This window comes from Pteropus medius, unplaced genomic scaffold (assembly GCF_902729225.1).
Source record: "Pteropus medius unplaced genomic scaffold, Ma_sr-lr_union100, whole genome shotgun sequence".
Lineage (NCBI taxonomy): Eukaryota > Metazoa > Chordata > Mammalia > Chiroptera > Pteropodidae > Pteropus > Pteropus medius.
This window is the reverse complement of record NW_024349802.1, coordinates 16,309,859-16,329,891: the sequence shown is the minus strand read 5'-3', so window position 1 is coordinate 16,329,891 and position 20,033 is coordinate 16,309,859. Positions and strand designations below refer to the sequence as shown.

Below are 20,033 nucleotides of genomic sequence, written 5' to 3'. Positions count from 1 at the left end.
GCAGTGTCCTAAAACCCAGTGCTGTCTCTGTGAACAACACAGAACAGAATCCTTCCATCTTGAGAAAAGAGACATTAAATAATCAAACAAAAAATAATATTGAAGTGCTAAGAAAAAAGATCACAGAATGTATAAAAGGTCATAACACAGGGATCTGTGTTGGATTAGAGGGCCACAGTTTTCACCAAAAAGAGAAACATTTTAGCCAAAATCTGAAGCTAAAAGGAATAAGCCATGGGAAGAGAAGAGAACACAGCAAACAGAGAAATTGAGTGTTTGGCCTGGCAGGTGCTTAATCAGGGTCTCACTGTGAGTCATGGTACTGACAGGAAGAGATGCCAGCTATCCTGACCCTCAGGATGCTGCTATTTCCTTGACACCCAGAGCATCTGATCCAGGGCTTGTCTGCATGCCCCTTTTAGCTGATGTCCTTGAGAAGCCAGCAGGCCTCTCTCCTAGGTTGCAATATCCAGAGCTTGGGCTTGCCTGTACATTGTCCTTGTGGTGAATTAGAAAAATATGGCCCCTCTGGGCTGAGGGCTCAAAGCTTGTACGAGGTAAAAGGTACCGATAACTACTCTTTCTCTGGCAAATCCAGCCACATGCCAGGGTCCATGATGTGTCTAATAGAAAACACCTGAATGTTATTTCTCCACTAGCCCTTTGTGCATGCACAGTGCTCAGTCCTAAGCAGTGAGCCTGATGGCATAAATCTAACTTGTTGAAAGCTTTCCACCATGGACCACGATCTCTAGATCACAACTCTTTGTACAGGAGAGACAGGATCAGAGTCTCTCCTGTACAAAGAGTTCCTGTAGAAGATAGGTTGGAGAGGCCTGGAAGGGTCAAAGCACAGCTGCCTGATGGCTTTCAAGGGCAGTTTGATTCCTTGTAAAAAGTGTGAAACCGGGAGTAAGAGGCAATGTCCTAGCCTTGGCTCTGTGGTACTAGACAAGGCTTCTTTTTTTATATCTCAAGTAATTTTATCATTTATTAAATAAAAGGGCCCTCTGACACTTAACAATGTATAAGCTTTGGTTGAACCATAAGTTTGGGAATCCTCAAGTCCTAATCTTAATTAACTAAACTTATTGCATTCCTCAGGACAACCAGTATCACATAGACTTGAACCAAATGTTATCTTCTTGAGTGTTTTTGTATCCAAAAGGAAGAGTATTTTACACCTGAGATACATAGCAACATTTCGACCTCAATATTTCTTTTCAATGTATGCAATAATTTTATTGTTTCTTTCTTTTTTGTTTAATGTTTGCTATATGCCTTAAGTAATATGTATTTAACTGTGAAAAAGATAGCCTTCTGCCAATTGATGGAGACATTTAATCATGCACCTATTAGGCACATGAGAGAAACACCTACTTCTTTCTGGAAAAACCAGAATGAGTTCCCAAGGAGGTCAAAGCTGAGAACAACGTCAAGCACAATAATAGGCTCCTTAAGAATTCAGGAGTGAATAAAACAGTCTGACCTTAAGAGATCCATAGGTTAAGAGAGAAGAGAACTATTAAAGTACTTAGTCCTCAAACAACAAGCTAAGGGTTCTACATGACAGATGGTAGAGCAACTAACAAATACAGTGGAATGGCCATGACAGGGTTTCACAAAGAAGGGGGCATTTGAACCTGAGCCCAAGGAATTAGTAGAAATGCTCCAAGGGGAGATGATGGGGAAGATGTCCTAGGGAAAAATAAAGAACATGAACAAAAGCATAGGGGTGTGGGCACAAGTAATTAGCTCTGAGCCTGGGAAAAGAAGCAGAGTGCACAGAGAGTAGGCACACCTCAACAATCTAATTTGATGCTTCTTCCTTGATACGGAATAATAGTTCTGCCTGATACACATCTAATTGTCAATGCTGGCATCGGAACTACTTCCAAAAAGAGCTATTCCAGTGCCATTTACAAACACATATTAGAAGAACCAAGTTTGAAAGATAAGATAGGGCAGGGCTCATTAGTGGAAATCTAAGAGCAAGTTGTGTAGACATCTTATGCAACAATCTAAATTCCATAGTAGATGAGGTCACCTATAAATGCTCTATAAATGGGGAAGGCTTTGGGTACATTGCAACGCTTGATCTTCACCAATAGCCAGTGCTACAAACATGGCTGTCTCAGCGCTTCGGATGACCAGTGTCCTGGGACTGCTTATATTTATCTTGACTTGCCATGCTGGTAAGTGCTTCCAAATGCATTTCATGCAGTGTGCAGTAGTTAGCCATGATTGGAGGAAGGTGGTGGTACTGATCCAGAACATAAAAGAAATATAGGGGGAGGGAACTTCAGGCACTGGACTGGGAGATAAGAGGCAGATATTCTAACAAAAAGAAAGTAAGATTTTTCTTTAAATGTGTTTCAGTTACAGCCTCTATCCTCCAAGAATGTATGAAGTCTGAAATAAACTTTTTCATATATATTCATGTGATATAGCCAAACTATTATTTTATAAATCCCTCGAGAACCAGGGGTGTTTATTTTTTCATGATTATAACTAATAATGTTTAATGATGAAGAATATATATTCTGGAATATGACTCCTAAGCCTGGCTCTACCACTAGTCAGAAATGTGACTTCAGACATGTTATTTGATCTCTCTGGACCTTACATGTAAAGGAAAATGTCATTAGTTAACTTCCTCATAAAGTTATCATGAAAATTAAAGAGAGAAAACAAACTGTAAAAGTATTTGGTCCATAATAAACACCCAATAAATATTAATTATTCTCATGCATTATATCACTTGATTCTCATAATAATACTCTTATGTAAAAATGCAGTTTTATCATTTCCCTTTTTGCAGGTTAATAAACCAAGCTTGCAGAGAGAAAGTTACTTGGGCATAGACACAGGTAGCAGTGGCACACCGGGGCCTGAAGCCTAAATCTCTCTATTCTTTCCATTATAACTAAGCATCTACTTCTTTCATGTCTGTTCCAAGCACGTAGAAAACTACAAGGCAGCATGCAGAATTCTCATTAATTTATTTTTGGTCTGCAGAAGTTGGTGAGCTCTTGACTTGTCTCTATTCAGAAGGATAGGCCAGGGAACACGGACAGTGCAAATACTGCCTTTTAGACTCTTCTAAATGTAACTTGGCAGAACTCACATGCTCAGCCACACACTGTCCAATGGCACAACACACAGGCAGATACTCCAACGGAATTACTGTAGAGATGGCCTCAGAGGCTACTACGTCCATCTACTCCGAAAGTAATCGCCCCTGGTAAAGTGAAAGGCGACCAGTCCCATGAACTCCGAAAGTGGTTGAATTATTTCATGGCTTTATCTTCAGTTTCTTCATCTGTAAAATGGAATAACTATCAACTTTATGAGGTCAAATGAACATGCTTTTGTAACACTTTGTAAGCTATAAAAACCGTACAAGCATCAGCACTACTATATTTTTTCAGAACTTTATGATTACATGAACAAAGAAACTCAATAACATAGTTAATGTGAACAAAGCCTACCCCTATTATATTTAAAAGAGAAAATATTCAACTCTTGGCTTTGATGATTTGTTTTTAGAATGCCAAATTTCTCAATTTTATTATTATTAATTTTTGTTTCGTTGTCCAACATTTTCAATTTTCTTAATATTTTAACAGCATTTTAAAAATTTTCGTAATGTCCTAAAGCACTAGAGGAGAAAGCTACTATGAACTATTTTGTTATTATTATTAATAATTGTAATAATGTAGCAAGCATTTATTGTGGGTTTACCTTGGGCCTGGTACTATGGTAACTGGTATATATATGATATACATGAAAGATAGATGAAATATCTTTTAATCCTGACAATAACACAATGAAGAAAGAGAGTAGTTAAGTATTACGTGCAAGATAACACAGTTAATTTTTTGAAGACAGGAATCAAACTCGGATATGTAGGACTCCAAAACATACGGTCCACCACATCCTAATACCTCTCAATGTATACATATATACATGGTCCAAGGACTGGGGCCAAGGATCTGATTGTCACACATGCTCCATCCAGAGCACACAATCAGTGCTCCTTGCATATTGCAAAGCTACCAAAAAGCTGAAAAATGGTTATGCAAGCAGACAGATTGGAACACAGGAGAAAAAGGATTCACTTTTCATGCAAGGAACTGCTGTGCTGTTCCCTGATAAGTGTCTTCAGGGGACAATCATTTAAAGGCAGTAGTATATCACATAAACAGCGTGGTCTATGGAGTGAAAAAAGAATTAGGTCAAAACCTGGCTCAGCCACTTTCTAGATGTGCGATTTTAGGTGAGCCATTTAATTTCCTTGAGTGTCTGTTTTCTCTCCTGTAAAACTCTAGTATCGTCACTGAACTGAATAAGGATGGAAGCACTATCCAGTACCTGCATAATAGGCACATCACAAACATGAATTCTCATTCCCTCCCGTCCCCGTGAGGAAAACAAAGCAATTCTGGTCACTGTGGTTGCCCTGCACTTTACGTGAGGGTCGGGTCACGTCTCTATATGTCCATTTTTACCTTAACGCTTAGCATATGCCACGTATATAATAGTAGGGCTCAAAAAAAATACTTGAAGGAAAAGCCAACAGCTGAATGAAGGAATACTTGGTGATTACCATATTAGTTTTGGTAATAGGTCCCAGACTGGTGCTTCTATCAACTCTTTTATTGTGGCATAGTAAACAATAAATGTTCGCAAAATCGAAAGCCATTTTTTCACTCAGAGTTTCCATTTTAGGATGCAAGGCTTCTAATATAAATTGACAGCCTCTACACAAAAAGTTAGTTATATCCACTTTATTCAGTCATGCGATACATTTTCTAGAAGTTGGGGTTTCCTATGTCAAAATTTGTGGTGGGGTTACCTGATAAAATATGGGAGACCTAGTTAAAACTGAATATCAAATAAATAATGATTTTTTTTTTTTTTTTTTTTTTTTTTAGTTTAAGTATGTCCTAAATATTGCATGGGTCATTCTTATGCTAAAAAAACTATTTGTTGTTTATCTGAAATTCAACTTTAACTAGGCATCCTGTGTTTTTATTTACCAAATCTGGCAGCACTACTTGTGAGGCTGTTCACAAAATGAAAAGATGAAGTCCTACTTAATCTTTGGTTTCAGTTGGGAGGCCATATGTACCTAACTGCCACTTTTTCATTCCTTCTAATTCCCTCAACCATTCAGACCACTAGCTAAAACCAGACTCCCCCAAGGGAGCTTGCACATCACCAGCCTCACTCTGCATCCTCGGTCTCATTCCAAAGGGCAGCCGAATAAAGAGTCAGGGGTAAGAGGCCTACAGTTATAGTTTCAGCCTCTTCTCTTACTGTTGTGAGTCTTCTGCGAATCACTTTATCTTTTCAGTTCCTTAGCCCAGTAAGTTAAAAACTACATATCCCATGAGACTGGTCAAGGATAAAATTACACAGTATTTTTTAAATCATTATCTCCAAAACTATCAGCTGATGTACAAGTAACATCTCCTCATCGTCATTGTTATACTACTTTCTTTCAATCTTGTAACACACTCGTGGTTAGATCACAACTTTTCTGTCAAAGACTATGCAGTTCATCACTGAGTGCTGAAGAATCCAGATTTTAAGATCAGTCAGACATGGGATTGAAGTCTCTTTCTGCCACTTACTAACACTGTGACATTGAACCACTTCCTAAAGCTCTCTCAGATTCCATTTCTTTATCTTTAACTTGGCATAATAATTTTGCCTAACCCCATAAGATTATTGTGAGAATAAAATGAGACAATGCACGTCGATTTCCTGTCATAGGTATGTGCTAAACGAATACTACTCTTTACTATTTCATCCTTATTATTATCATTATCATGGGCCCAAGGATTACATGGAGAAAGAGACATGAAATCAGGTATTCTGTATTTCAGTCCTGGCACTGGCATATACAAGCTGTTTAACTCTGGGCTGAAGTAACTTAGCCTTCATGAGCCCATTAAGTCTTCTCATCCAGGAAGGGAAACAACATCTACCAAAGAGTTACTGTCTATTGGTCTGCTCGATTGTTTTCAGGAATAAATGAAATAAATGCATGGGAAGATTCTCACTGGGCAGGTGTTAAATATTAATAAATGCAACTATAGGAGGCTCCATAGTTAGCGAGTGGTGGTGTAACGGGCGCCGGGGGCTCCCTACAAAGAGAGGCTTCTCTTTCTCAGTGCTGAGAAGCTCCTCCAAGATTCTATTGTGTTTTTCAGATGACAAACCAGACGACAAACCAGACGACAAACCAGATGACAAGCCTGATGACAAGCCTGATGACAAGCCTGATGACTCAGGCAAAAAACCAGAGCCAGAGCTCCCCAGTTTCCTACACCTCTTGGGCACAGAGATCATTGAGAACGCGGTGGATTTCATCCTCCGCTCGGTGACGAGAGAAGAACGAACGTAAGCGCTGAGACAGCCTTGCTTTTGTCCAGTTCGCCGTTGGCAATGACCACAAGGCATTAAAACGAGTGAAAAACAAGTCCTGCACATGCCGATGTATTGTTTTAATTGTAAAGTGCTGCCCTATCTTAAGCTCTATTTGCACCTGAATGAATTTCCCTGAACTCTTTTGGGATGAGCCTGTTCCCCTCAAGTGGTTCTATAAGCATATACTTTTTAATCTCAGGACCAAGTAAGGGGGATGAAGAGCACCAGACCAGGGGACGGAAAGCCAGGTTCTGGTCTTAACGCAGGTGCTACTCTACTGTGTGATTTCGGGCAAGGCGCTCCCTCTCTCTGGGTCTCAGTTCGCCCATCGGTAAAGTTAAAGGAATAAAGCACCCATCCAGTGCAGGCACCGCAGTTCTTTGGTGAGAGTGGTGGGTAATTGTGTGTTTGTTAGTTATAGTTGGGGTGAGTCCTGCCTTTATTCTCGTTTGAGTAACTCAGGAGGGTTAGCAGAGATAGTGGCTAATCTCTTCTTAGAGACAATCTACAGACTGTCTCGTATGAGTGTTTTAATCGTGAGGGACTGCCCTGGTGGCAGATTACACACCCCAGAATTTTACCAATGTTCTCAATCTGCTTCTAAGCCCCTCATACATCTGATTCCGGCCTATAAAGTTCTGATTTTTACTTCTACTGCACCCCATTCTTCATTTTCCCCACATTAATCTTCCCAAATTCAGCTCTCCAGGATAGAATTTGTTCTTTTCAATTTCCAGGTACTTTCAAACTCTACCTCTCTGAATCTCTGCTCTCTAATTCTGTCCTTCATAGATCTCTAAGCAGAGTTTGACAAAGTGTGGTCTCTTTCCCACCTGCTTCAGAATTCCCTGGAGAACGTAACACAAAATGCAGGTTCCCTCATCCTATCTTGCACCTTCCTGGGACAAGGCTAAGACTATGCTTTTTCACAAGCTTTCAAGTGATTCTGATATACAATAAATTTTGAAAGCCCTTGAAGGAGTGTGCCTTAAAGATCCACATAGCCTTTGAATTGGTATTCGTATTTTGTGTAGATGTGAATATTTGCATCTTTCTAGAAAAATTGCTTTTTACTTTCATTAGATTCTCAAAGGGGTCTATGAAATAGTATATTAAGAACTACTTCTGTATAGAAATAATCAGAGGTCATTTTGTAATCTCGAATCCGATTAAGTCAATATATAACGTGGACAGGAATCTATGTACAATCCTCACGCGCAAATGTTGAAACTTACAGATTTTTATTTTTGTATCGTTGTTTTTTCTGTGGTGGTTGCCTTTGCAATTGGTAAATGAGGAAACTGACAGGCAAACCATAAGAATAAAACCCATATGTACAAAGTATAGATCAGACTCCAGTTGAACTCATATTGTTATAAATCACAAGCAAGGGGTTGGAACAATAATAGATCTTTTGATTCTTCCTCTGGGGAATTCCTCAAATATAAAATAGAACTTTCTTTTTTACTCTGTTCACCCTGAAAGTTGACTATCTGAAATACCAAAGAGTTGCTGTCAGAACTGGGTTCAGAAAAGGCAACTCATCTTCCACCATTTTCTCTTCCATTATATTCTGAGTAAATGGTGTTCTTTCTGTTCCTGAAACTTACAAACATTTCAGGCTCTCTGTCCTTGCTTTCAATTCTGTCTAAAATACTCTTTCCTCTTCTCACAGCTAGTGCTTTTGTCCTTCAGTTCATTAAAAGTCACCTCCTAGAAAACTATTCTAAGCACTAATATTGTCTTCTTTCCTTCCCTGGTTATTCTCTATCACTTTACCTTGCCATGGGGTCATTATAACATATATTACCATCTCAAGTGATTTATTTTTAGTCATGTAGCTATCTGAAAGGAGAGACTGATCTATTTAGCTTGTCGTTACAGCACAGTACCTTGTAAGCTGTATCACGCACTCTATCAAAGGGAAAGCCTTAAATATAAGCCAGGGCGGGGAGAATGGAAGGAGACCATTAAGAAGTATTCCTAAGCACTTAATCTGTACAGAGCGAGGGCAGGAATTGTGAAGGAACAACCTAGACTGTAAATCTCTTCTCAGAGAATTTGCAGTTTTTATGATAAGATGACATGAGCAAAATCAATGATAAAATGCTAAATAAGATAAATGTCAGTTAAACATCACAGATAATTTCTAGAGAAAGGAGCTGTCACTGGGGCCAGGATGCTAAGCACAGTGCTTATGGCAAAGGTGAGACACAATCTGGACCTTAAAGGACTCTGAAATTTGATTAAAAAGAGAGAAGGAGAGAAGTGATAAACTGCAGTGTGGGTCCCAGGTCTGGCTGTGATCCAGGCTCATGGCTAGGGACAGAACTCTGGATTTAAAATGTTACAGTAATGTAGTAAGGCGCCTGTGCCTAACTTATGCAAGTATGACTCAGCTTATTGTTTATTACACATGTGCGGCTGAATGCCACTGTTGTTCTCTGACATATATAAAGCCCGTGCAGTCCCCTAGCAAAAAAAGCGCACGCTCCCCATAATAAAGTTGGTGCCTGCCATTTCATTCTCATGTCGGCTCTTCATGCGTTTTTTCAACTGGACGTCTCACCACCAAAGCCTTCCCTTCCTGATCAGCTCAGGGCTGTCATGCAGAAAGTAGAAATTTCGGTTTATTTACTTCAATATATCTGATGCCTAAGTACTGCGTCAGGCACATAATAAATGCTGGATATGTACTTTTAGGACAGTGAATCGATCAGCTCACTCCTTCCACCTGCTCCCTCAACATGCATTCTAGATGCTGTAGAGCTATGTAAAACAGTTTCCAGTCACCTTTGAGAAGCCTACAATTCTTGTGAATTTTCCTCCACCGCCTGGGCTTTCAGGACAAGACATTTTTCTGGTTCTTTTCTTACCTCTAGCCATTCTTTCTCATTCTTTGTATGACTTTTCTTCATGCATCTGCCTCTTAAACATCATTGTTCCTAAAGGCTCCAAATGTAGCCTGCTTGGTTTTTCACACTGGGAATATTACTTAGAATCTAATGAGTTTCGATTTCAGATGTCTATTGCACTCTTTTTCCTGAGCTACAGTCTGAAATGACTGCTTGCTACAAAACCCCATCTAGATCTTACATCAGCACCTCAAGTTCAACTGATCTAAATCCAAGCCGCTCATCTCACTTACGTACCTGCTCCTCCTCTGGTGTCCTTATCTCAGTAAGTCACATCCCCTGTCACTTAAAATCTAAAACCTCAGGGTCTCCTTGGACCCCTCCTGCTCATCGCCACCTTCACCCAATTGTGGAATATTCTATCTTTAACTTTTTTACTATACCATTCCTTTTCTTTAACTCCACTGACTCGTTGGCCTAGTCAAGTTCTTCGTCATCTCTTTTCTGAGATCTTTTTATTAGATTTGTAATTAGTTTCACTGTTTTTATCTATCTTCACTCCAATCCATCCACTAACCTACTATCAGAGTTACATAGCAAAAATGCATATTTGATTCTGTCACTGCTATGCTTAAAACCCTTTTGTGAATTTCCTTTGCCTACAAAAGCAGAGCAAGTACATTCGGTTGATATTAAAGGCTCTTCTCTGATGCCAACATATCTTTCAATCATCTCTCTCGCTCCTGCAGCCAAGCACCTGATGCCCTAATGATAAATGGTTTCTGTTTCAGAGCAGACCTTGTTTGTATAAATTGCCAATATTTTTGCACAGGCTTTTCTCTCTTTCAGCAATGCCTGGCCCCGACCCCAACTCCCAAACCCATTCTCTTCATCTGACAAGTCTAATCATTTTCTGAAGTTCCACTCAAAGACAAGCTCTGTGAAAACATCACAGAACCCTACAGTTAAAAAATTCAGATACTTATGCTCTGGGATTTCATAATGCTTTGTAGGAACATTTATGACAGCTTTTTTCCCCTCGTTGCTTTAAATTACTTGTATCTCAATGCATCTGTTTTCTCCACTAGACTATAACCTCCTCGCAGGCCTTATTTATCTTTTACCTGTCAGAGCTACTCTGCACCCGATCCTTGAACAGTATAGTGGCTCTGGAACGGATTCATGATTCTGGAGATCTAAGTTTTAGACTTTGCTTTGTAGTTTACCAGCCATGTGACTTGGACAGGTCGTTTAATCTGTCTGAGCTTAAAAATATAAAAATTCATTCATGTTTTCCATTCAATAAATATTTATTAATTTATAGTATATGCCTAGGCATTGTTCTAGGTGCTGGGGATATATTACTGAACAAATATATCGAAATATATGGGTATATGGAGTTTATATATGAAGAAACCTAACTAATAGGTTTGCAGATTCAAAGAGGTAATTATGCATAAATGGCTTTTCAACCTTGAACTATTATGAAAATCTTTGATCTTATTTCTTTATGGCATAGGAAAATCTGGAGAAGAAAAATGTGGCTCAAACATTATAAGACACCCTAGTGATCATGCTAACCTTTCTACTCAGTCTAAATTATAATTCATATTTTTCTCTTTTTTTCTTTTCAAGAGGATTTATGGAATTTGATGATAAGCAAGAACATTCATCAAAGTGACCTCCCAGGTGATTTTAACTTACAATTTTCAACTAAAATAATAGTATATGGGACAAAGAAAAAAGGGTCTGTCTGATTTTATTAAATGAATTTGGACGCCCTTGCCTACCTAGCAGCAAAAAAGGTATATATTTTTTTGTTTTGTTTTTCTTTGTTCTTGCTGGAGTTTTTAAAGATTAACTTTAAACATTTTAAAAATCATCTTAAAGATGATAATAACATAAGGATTAAGGGAGGAGGCACAATTGTGGAGTGAAACAAGCACTAGGATTTAGGAGACCTGATTCTTGTCACAACTCTGTTAGGAACTTGTTTTGTGTACACCCAGCCTATGAAATAAGGGGATTATATGCACTAAGATCTAAGAGACCAAGTAATCGTGCAATTTAAGTCACTCACAAGAAGAGTGAGATTTGCTGAACCTAATTGTATGGGGCCAAGTTATGAGGGAGGAGGAAAGGATTTGAACTCAATCAGCCTGATTCCAGAGTCTGTTCTTTATCACTAAGTGATAATGCTACTGGAGAACACAGGAGAATATTGTAGGAGGAGGCAGTGGAAAATGGTGATTAAGCTATTTGACCTTAGACATGTCTCCAGGTGCCCACAGAAATAAACCACTGCTCCTTTGATTAGCTGAGTTACCTTATTTGCATCTCCAGGAAGCATAGACTTTCCCAACTTCCATTTCACATCTGATCTGGGAATGCTCTGTTTCCCTACTAGCTCCATTTCATAGCTTGGGTGTGATTAGTATATAAGCTCAGAAAGCCACTATCAATCTGTACGAGGACTTAGCTTACTCTTTTCCTAAGCTTTGAAGGATGGAAATCAGGCTTGGGGCACTGGAATTAAGATTTGCCCAACCCAACACTCTCAATTCTCACCCCAAAGCCAACTAAGCTTCTAAAAACACTCACTTATGTTTGCATTTTTCCATTCCCATCTTCTCAGAGAGCAGCCTACCTCTTGTTGTAGGTGTCCTAACCCTTTGCCTTCATTCAGGCTACTGGTATATACCTCTCCCCATTGGTACCTATGCCCCTAATTCTTGTAGTACCTTCCTAGAGGCTCAATGTATGAGGCAGTCCAATAGGCAGACAACGTGAAAGAAGTAGGAAGAGTAAAATGCATAGAAAAGTAAATTTAACTTCTAATTTGACTACTTATTGATTATATGACCATGAGGAGGTTACTTGGACTTCTTGAGCCTCCCTTTCCTCCACATATTTAAAATGTGAGGGACTTAATTGTTTCAGATCTTAATGTCAGAATTTATCTATACTTAAAAAAGTTTGAATAGATTCATGAACCAATGGACTCTAAAGGGCAAGAAGAAATGGCTCAATCTAAAGACCAAAAAAAAAAAAAAAAAAAAAAAAAAATTGGGCTTGAGAGAAGGAAGCCTCTAAGGCAGAGGTTAAATTTTGTATGGTTTGATTAGGTGTATCTCTTTAAACTCCAGTGAGGGTGCATTTAATAAGTAGCTTTAAAAGTTTCATTTGTATGATAATTGCCTCATCTAATCAAAAGCAAGTTATCACATTAGATGCCAATGATTCACAGAAATGCCTGTTTCTCCAGTATAAAATATTTGGCTAAAGTTCTAAATTATTTCCTAGATTGAGACAGATAGATATCCCATCTTTCTCCTACAACATACACCTCTTTCCTGTATGTGCCTTTAATGCTTATTTAATCTATGCTTACTATGTGTCAGATTCTGCCAGTGCTACCAAGATGAGTAACACTGCCCAGCCACTGAGAAATTAATGGTCTAGGCTATCACTTAGTATAAGGTACCCCAGGACTGTGGAGGGAAATGATAAAGTTATGTATAAAAGTTCCTTGGACATGCATTGAAGAAAGGATATAAAAGGAAATGTCTGGAGGAAGAGGTGGGCTTTAAGAGGGCTTTACAATGAAGGCGAACTTCTGCATGCATTCTCAGATGATGTGTAGAGAGGGGAAGGTCTCAAAAACAAATCACTCAATATTTGGACACCTGAGTCTATTGATCACATGAGCATGATTTCCTTGCATTCATAGATTTACAACCTTAACTCTTGTTGCCCTGCATCACTTAAAATCATCTGTGTCTTAAGTCATTTGACATCTTACAATATAAATTTCCTTTCTCGTGTTAAAAATAACCTGATAAACCTTACTAAACTATTAAGATTATCAAACTATAAGATTATCAGTAAAAGATGAGAAAGTATTTTATGAATTCTTCATTTCTACATACATTCATTCAATTAAGAAAAATATACTATGGACACTAGATCACATGCTTAGACCTGCTGAGTTAGAACTTCTTAGGAATAAGTAAATTTAATAGGTAATTCACATGTAGCTAATGAGTAAAATTGCAGTTGAGCATGACGTCATTCAGTATCCACTCCATGAAGTCTTATGGCAAAAGATTCTTTTAGAATTTCAGGAGGGAAAAAATGCCTTCCCTAAGGACTGCTTCCTCTTTTCTGGTAAGACTTATGTAACTTGGTCTGTTTCTTTTTTTCCTCTCTATCTGGAAAGTCAAAGTAAAACTGATGTCTCAATTTATGTCTATGTTTAACCTCTGTGCATTCTTTCCTCATCCCTGTTACTGATTCTTGCCCTATATATCCTGCATTTTTGTTTTTGTCGTCATTGCTTATTTCCTCAAATATGGATTACAGTTGATTTCATTAAAATCATTTCACATTCTAAAGCACAAAGGCATAAAAATCTTTAAGAAAAGATTAAAAGATTTTTGTATTTTTCTTAAATCTTAAGCCATCTCTAGCTAGTGATTGCTTCCTTCTCTCTGGCTTGTGTTTCTAAGGAGACACCTTCATGGCTCCAGAATAAGTCAAGGGCAGCCAAACCCTGCTATTCTAGTTCTGCTTCACAAGTCTTTCATGACAGAGGCCTCAAAGCATCACTCAGCAAGTTCTCAGCAAGCTGAAGGCCCTGACTTCAACCAAATACAGCTCATTTTGAACACCCTGACTTTGCATTTTTGCTTCTAGAAGTCAGAATAAATGTATCCTCTTTGGAGTCCCATATCCTAGTTCGTTGAGAAGATTTTTGTTGGTGGTAGTAACTTTTCCTGAGCATATTTAAGTATTGAATGCTACAAAAACAGTAAATATATAAGATTATTAGCCAGAATACTCAAAGAACGGTTCGAAATAAGGAAACTAATCTCAGACAAACAAGTCCAAAGTCGCAGCAATGATAAATGATTTAAAGAGGCTTTTAACCTTACTCCAAAGAACAAGCTTTTAACTCCTAAAAATGTATGAAGTTTCGAAGTTAAAAGTTTCACGTCTTTTATAGAAAGTGTTTCAAAAATATCCTAGCCCACTCTCCTGGACTGGTGAACAAAATACTGACCTACTTTAAAAAATAATAAGGTTAGTGCTGTTCCACTGAGACCTTATTATTCTCATAAAACAGCGGAGTGTCAGGGTGGAAGAGTCTGTGAAAAGTCTAGGGCAGCCCTGCCTTTTGTCCTGTCACCTCATCACACAGACATGGATCCTCAGTGGCCATTGCTGTGGTCCTTGCCAATTAGTCACAGAGGATCGTACCATTATAAAATCTGACCCAGATGAGCCAGTAAAAGATTAATAATGATGATTAATAAAATAGAACAATTATGACAATACATTTTAATAAAAGTCACATGAATGTCTTTGTGACCATTATTTAGTGGCATAAGGGTGACTTGAACATAAGCACTGTGATATTGTAACAGTCAATCTGGTAACTAAGAGTGCTACCAAGTGACTAATAAGTGGGTAGTGTATATGATGTCGATATGCGGGACAAGGGATGATTCACATCCTGGACAGGAGAGAGCAGGACAGAGTGGGATGGCACAAGATTTCATCACAACACTCAGAATGGTGCAATTTAAAACTGATGAATTGTTTATTTCTGGAGATTTTCATTTTATATCTTGGATCATGGTTACTGAAACCACACGAAGCAAAACCGCAGGTAACGGGGGACTGCTGCACACACAACGGATTCAAAAGATGACAGAAGACCTGAAAGTCAAATAGGTGATGGAGGGGCAGCACCTTAGAAACTGGTATCAGGAGGAAGCCACTACCAACCTGAGCTGGAGAGAAAAAGAAAAGAGGTGGTGTAACCAGAACCAGCAGCTGGAGTCACCTGGCAAAGGCTGGAAGCAATGCACACCTACCCAGCAGGACCTGGTGGCTCGAATGTGCTACAGGCACTTCCAGAGGCTTCTCTCAACTAGACAGGGAAGGGAGGCCACACTCTGGCTTTCTCCTTTTCCCACCTCCTGTCTCCTGCCTGGGCCTCCCAGGTGCAGAATGCAAGCCAAATATTAGCTTACCTGGGAATCTGAAAAAGACAGCCTGCAAGGGTCAGCTTCATGCCCCCTCTTTCTCCTTACACAGAGCAGAGCAGGGGAAAGGTGGGGAATGGATCCGAGAGCAAACAGTTCCAAGACTGGCACACGATCAGGTCTGAAGGCAGGCTATGGCAGAAGCTCCAGGTAGGAAGAAACTTGATTTTTCATTAAGGCATTAAAGTGTCAGCAGCAAAGAGATTGAGCTGTCTTTTCAGTATGGCTGGGGCTAGAGCACAGGTGAAGAAAGGAATCTTGATGAGACTAGACAGGTAAACAAAGGCCAGATCATGAGGGGGTCTTGCATGCCATGCTTAGGAGCTTGAAACCTATTTTATCTGGTCATGTATAAAATGAACTATATCTTGGAAAGATAATCCTGGCATCATTATAGATGGCGGCATGGGGGAAAGGAAAGGATCGGTCAGAACCCATTTGCCAAAGTCCGATATAGTCAAGGCCTAACTGGTGGAAGGTTCTGTGAAGCTATGCAGTGGCCCTTCTGCAACTACAAACTTAATGGAAACTTGCCTCTGGTGATATTGGCTCCAAACCAATGAGGCTTATGAGACCCTAGTCTTGTCAGACAATTCTTTGAAACGTCTTTGATATTTTATGTTTTAAAATTTCTTTAGACATAAGAAAATAGCATACAAGGTTTGGAAATACTGTCAGAGAAAGGACAGTTTCAGACAATGGAGATATTTAACGTAGAGGGGAAGAGAGGAAATTGGAGCTATGAGTTCCCTTTAACAACAGGCTCTCCAGAGTTTACGACCCAAGGGGAAAATTATACAGTTAGGCCCTTCTGAATAGAGCCCCCAAAACAGAAATAGGACAAACTGAAATCTCTTCATTGTTTTATTCATTCTTTTCAGGGGTCACTGCACGTTAGGATAGAAAGTTTCGGCCAGGGAGGAGGGGACTGTCATCCTCCTTCCACCTCCACTCTCGCTTTATCCCGACGTCACACCAGATGCGACAGGGCTTCCTGAAAGACAGAAGGACAGTAATAAACATAAGAGCAGCTTACATGTAATTAGCGCGTTTCCAAAATAGTCACTCTCCTATTTAGCACCATTTTACTGATGGGAAAACAGAAGCTCAGAGCGGTTATGTCTAATCCAGAATCCCAGGGCTAGGAAATTGCGGAGTCACAACTAGAACACAGGTCTCTCCCGTTCAAATATCCCTACTAGAAAAATCTAGATATGCAATTTCCTTGATATTCCTGGAGATGCAAAGTTTAAATGAGCACAATCAGTAAGGGAGAAACACACATTCACAGCGAGGAGAAGGGCGAGGTGGGAGTGGGGTGGGCAGGACGGGTACTCAGGGTGATGAAGCCCTGCCCTTCGACGAATCGGCCCCACAGGCTGTAGTTACCAGCAGTTTCTTCACAGCCTCAGAGGCCTCTGGGGTCAGCACATCCACACTCTTCCTGAGCCCTTCCAGCAGGTGCTCAACAGAAATGCCCAGAGTATTAAGAAGAAGCTTTAACGGATCCTTGAAGGGGAGAATGTTGTCCAGAGGTAAGGCATCTTTGACAGGAGTCAGCACACTGCTGCCGGGGAAGGCAGAAGCTGCAGAGCAAAAGAGAGTCCAAGTGAAACAGGAACATCCAGCTTCTATGACCTCGGCACCCTCCACGCTGTTCACCAAGGGCCTCAGTCCAGCCCCATCACCTTGATGTCCCACGAAAACTTCTGCCTCGGGGCCTTTACAAATGCTGTTCCAACTCCCTAGAACTTTCTTTCCCCAGAGAGCTACAGGTCTTCCTTCCTCGCATTATTCGATGTGTTCTCAAGTGTTACATTCTCAGAGAGCTATCTACAATGGCTCCCTTGTCACCCTCTGTGTTTTTTTCTTACCATTACCTAAAAATATTAAATCTTTTTTTTTTTTTGCCTTCATCCTCTTACTAGAATGCAGGCTCCGAGAGAACATGGAATTTGTGTTTTATTCACTACAGTACTCCATTCCTAGAATAGACTCTAGCATGTAGTAAGCACTCGAAAGATACTGGTGATCAACTGACGAGGGATATATTTTGCATGTGGCTATCTTCACAGCCCACAATTGTGAGACCAAAAGGGGAGATGCCGTGATGAATTTCCACCTGGGCACATGAATGAAGCCGACCATAGCCCAGGAAGCTGCTTCAAACTAATTCAACTCCATGCTGGAAATGTAATTAAGCACCAACTCTATGCCAGTTGGTGCAGCTACATAGATGAGTAAATCAAGAATACCCCATTCAGAGAACTCATACAGTCTGGTGGAGAGTGAAGATGTGTATACACCACAATGTGGCATGGGCTATGCTAACATTATGGACAAAGCTCTATGGAAACACAAAAGAAGGGATGACTAATTCTAGTGTGGGAGAGTGCTGCAGGAATTGTCCAGAAGCCAGAGCTGTGTTTGAGGCAAATGTCAAGATCACGAGGTAATAAAGGAAGCAGCATTTTAAAAAAGAACAAAATGAACAACAGTACTGAGATGTTAAGATGCATGTGTATATACACGATGGTGACTCTTCTGCCCAGAGTGGCTAGAGTGCAGAATTTCACTGGGTATGCTCAGGGGGGATATAGGTGAGGCTGTAAAACTCAGGTGAGGTCAGACTTTTGAAAGCCTTGAATGCCATACTAGTGAGTTACAGATTTTTTTTTTCCTTAGGGTAGTGGAGAGCTAGCGACGCTTTTATATGAGACACCTGCATTTCATGTCTTCAGTTATAGAAAGATAACTTTCCCATAGACAATGAATCAGAGGTAAAGCATGAATGGAAAAATATGTATGACATTTTTATAAAACACATGCGTGGGTATGTAAACGCACATGTACATGATCTTACACATAAGAATACATGACCTCCTGCTAGCTAAGACCCTGCCATAGTTCATTTTCCTTTGGAATCCTCTTTATTTATCCATTTAAATTATAAAAATGGAGCCCGAGCACCTGTCTTCCCTTCATCTTTTACCACCTAGTTTCCCCTCAAAATTCTCTTCCAGAGGGACAATATTTATTTCCCTCCACCCACCTTTCAGATGCCACCTCTGCAAATAGTTCTTTGTCCCTGGACACTAAAGAACAACAAAACAGCTAAAACTCGGGAAGTTACAAATCTGTTGAAACTTCAATAAAAACACAAGACAAAGTAGCCAATGTAGGTGTGGGCAGCAAGCACTCAGGTTCTCATGATTAATTTCCCTAGTTCTTATTCTAAACACTTTGGTGAGTGTCATCTCTGTATGTACTCACACATTTCTGGGGAAGGACCCTCAAAGCTTCCTGTTCTCTGAATGAGCGGTGGCCATCACAATGCACTTTGCAGGTGCACCCAAATATATCTTTCTGATAGGTACAGTGGCACTCTCCAAAAATAAGGGGTCAGTTCCCCTTTCTCCTGCAAGATGCCAGCTTCTATACGCCACCTAGAAATCGAACTGTTCATCTGTCAGTACTACCACAGAGCGCTGTCTGTATACTTTGTACTGACTTCTGTAGAAATCTTACCTCCTCTGTCAGACTATGAGCACCTTGAAAATGCCATTTATATCTGATTCATGTCTGAATCTTCTAATGCTTATCAAGTGCCCAACAGACTATTCAATACATATCTATTGAATAGATATTCAATATTGAATAGATATTCAGCTATTCAATACATATCCATTGATTTTATGAACAGATAACTGTAGCTATTTCTCAGGAGATCCAACCTGGATACCTGACTTACTAAAGATGATAGCAAGAATGACTCCATATAATTTCAAAAGTATAAGAGAAATGAGCTGCAAGTCAGATTTTGACTAAAGATTAAGGAAGATAAAGAAAACAGTAGTGATCAGTGAAAGTTCAACAATGAAATCTGCGAAATTCTTCTGTAGGATGCGCTAGGGATGTTGGATTAGGGCTTGGACTGAGGGCTGAGTGGGGTACATCCAAAACCACTTCCAACCTTACTATTCTGTGGTTCTAAAACTCCCTCCACCATATTCCACTGGGAGCCTAAGCTTACTAGTTGTGTTTCTATTAACAGAAAAGTAGAGGAATATCATATGTTCCAGGCTACTCACCAGAGTAACTGCAAATGCTGATGGCCACCAGCAGGAACACAGTGACCAGCTTCATGATAGATTACCTGTGATATTCACTTGGAGTTTAAAACTGAACTAGAAAACTCAGTGAATTCACCGAGCCAGTGGTTCCACTTGCAGTATCAAGTGTAACCGCTGCTCTTGTACACGCACGTATTTATACACCCACCAAGGACCTGAATTTCAGTCACTACCACTTGACTCACCCCAGCAAGGAAGAGCATGAAGGTCATGTTTCTTTACTAAACACATTAGAGGTTTTTCCGCTCTCCCCCACGTTCTCATGAGAAACAAAGCCCGAACTTAAGCATTTTCAAGGGCCTCTTGCACAAGTGCTGGCCCAGAGATGCCAGGGGTTGGCAAAGAGCTCTGAGAGTCCTTTGGGAAGAACACTAAAAAGAAGGGAAGGCTTTATATTTAGATTTACAAGAGTGAAAGTTCTGTTGTTTTCTCGCAGCTTCGAATTCATTTAAAGTTCAAAGAATTATTATCTGATGAGCCACTCAGTTGTAGAAGCCATCTGGAGGTCCCATCAGCCCTAGTATAATACAGACTCAGCTCAATGGCATTTAGTGGCA

The 20,033-nt window shown here is 39.8% G+C and overlaps 2 protein-coding genes across 7 annotated transcripts in view; one reads left to right on the top strand and one right to left on the bottom strand.

The window, feature by feature from the left end:
* Nucleotides 1-11,024, top strand: part of CUNH5orf46 (chromosome unknown C5orf46 homolog) — a 58,595-nt gene extending 47,571 nt beyond the window's left edge. For 2 of the 6 annotated variants that reach the window (XR_005647303.1, XR_005647299.1), the window contains exon 3: nt 6,222-6,277. Coding sequence is in view for 2 of the 6 variants with exons in the window: in XM_039836481.1 (XP_039692415.1) it covers nt 2,126-2,195; nt 6,258-6,411; nt 10,929-10,974 (270 nt within the window). In the remaining 4 variants the exon portion in view is untranslated. Of the gene's footprint in view, nt 1-2,108; nt 2,196-6,221; nt 6,412-10,928 lie in introns of those variants that run through there. The other 4 variants (XM_039836481.1, XM_039836480.1, XR_005647302.1 and 1 more) reach the window with 4 other exon arrangements.
* Nucleotides 11,025-16,194: 5,170 nt separating this feature from the next.
* On the bottom strand, nt 16,195-19,606 carry SCGB3A2 (secretoglobin family 3A member 2). Its single transcript, XM_039836482.1, has 3 exons — nt 19,435-19,606; nt 16,733-16,929; nt 16,195-16,337 (listed from the first exon to the last, which is right to left on the bottom strand). The coding sequence occupies exons 1-3, from the start codon at nt 19,487-19,489 to the stop codon at nt 16,314-16,316; spliced, it is 276 nt and encodes a 91-aa protein (XP_039692416.1). The 5' UTR covers nt 19,490-19,606; the 3' UTR covers nt 16,195-16,313.
* Nucleotides 19,607-20,033: the final 427 nt, after the last annotated feature.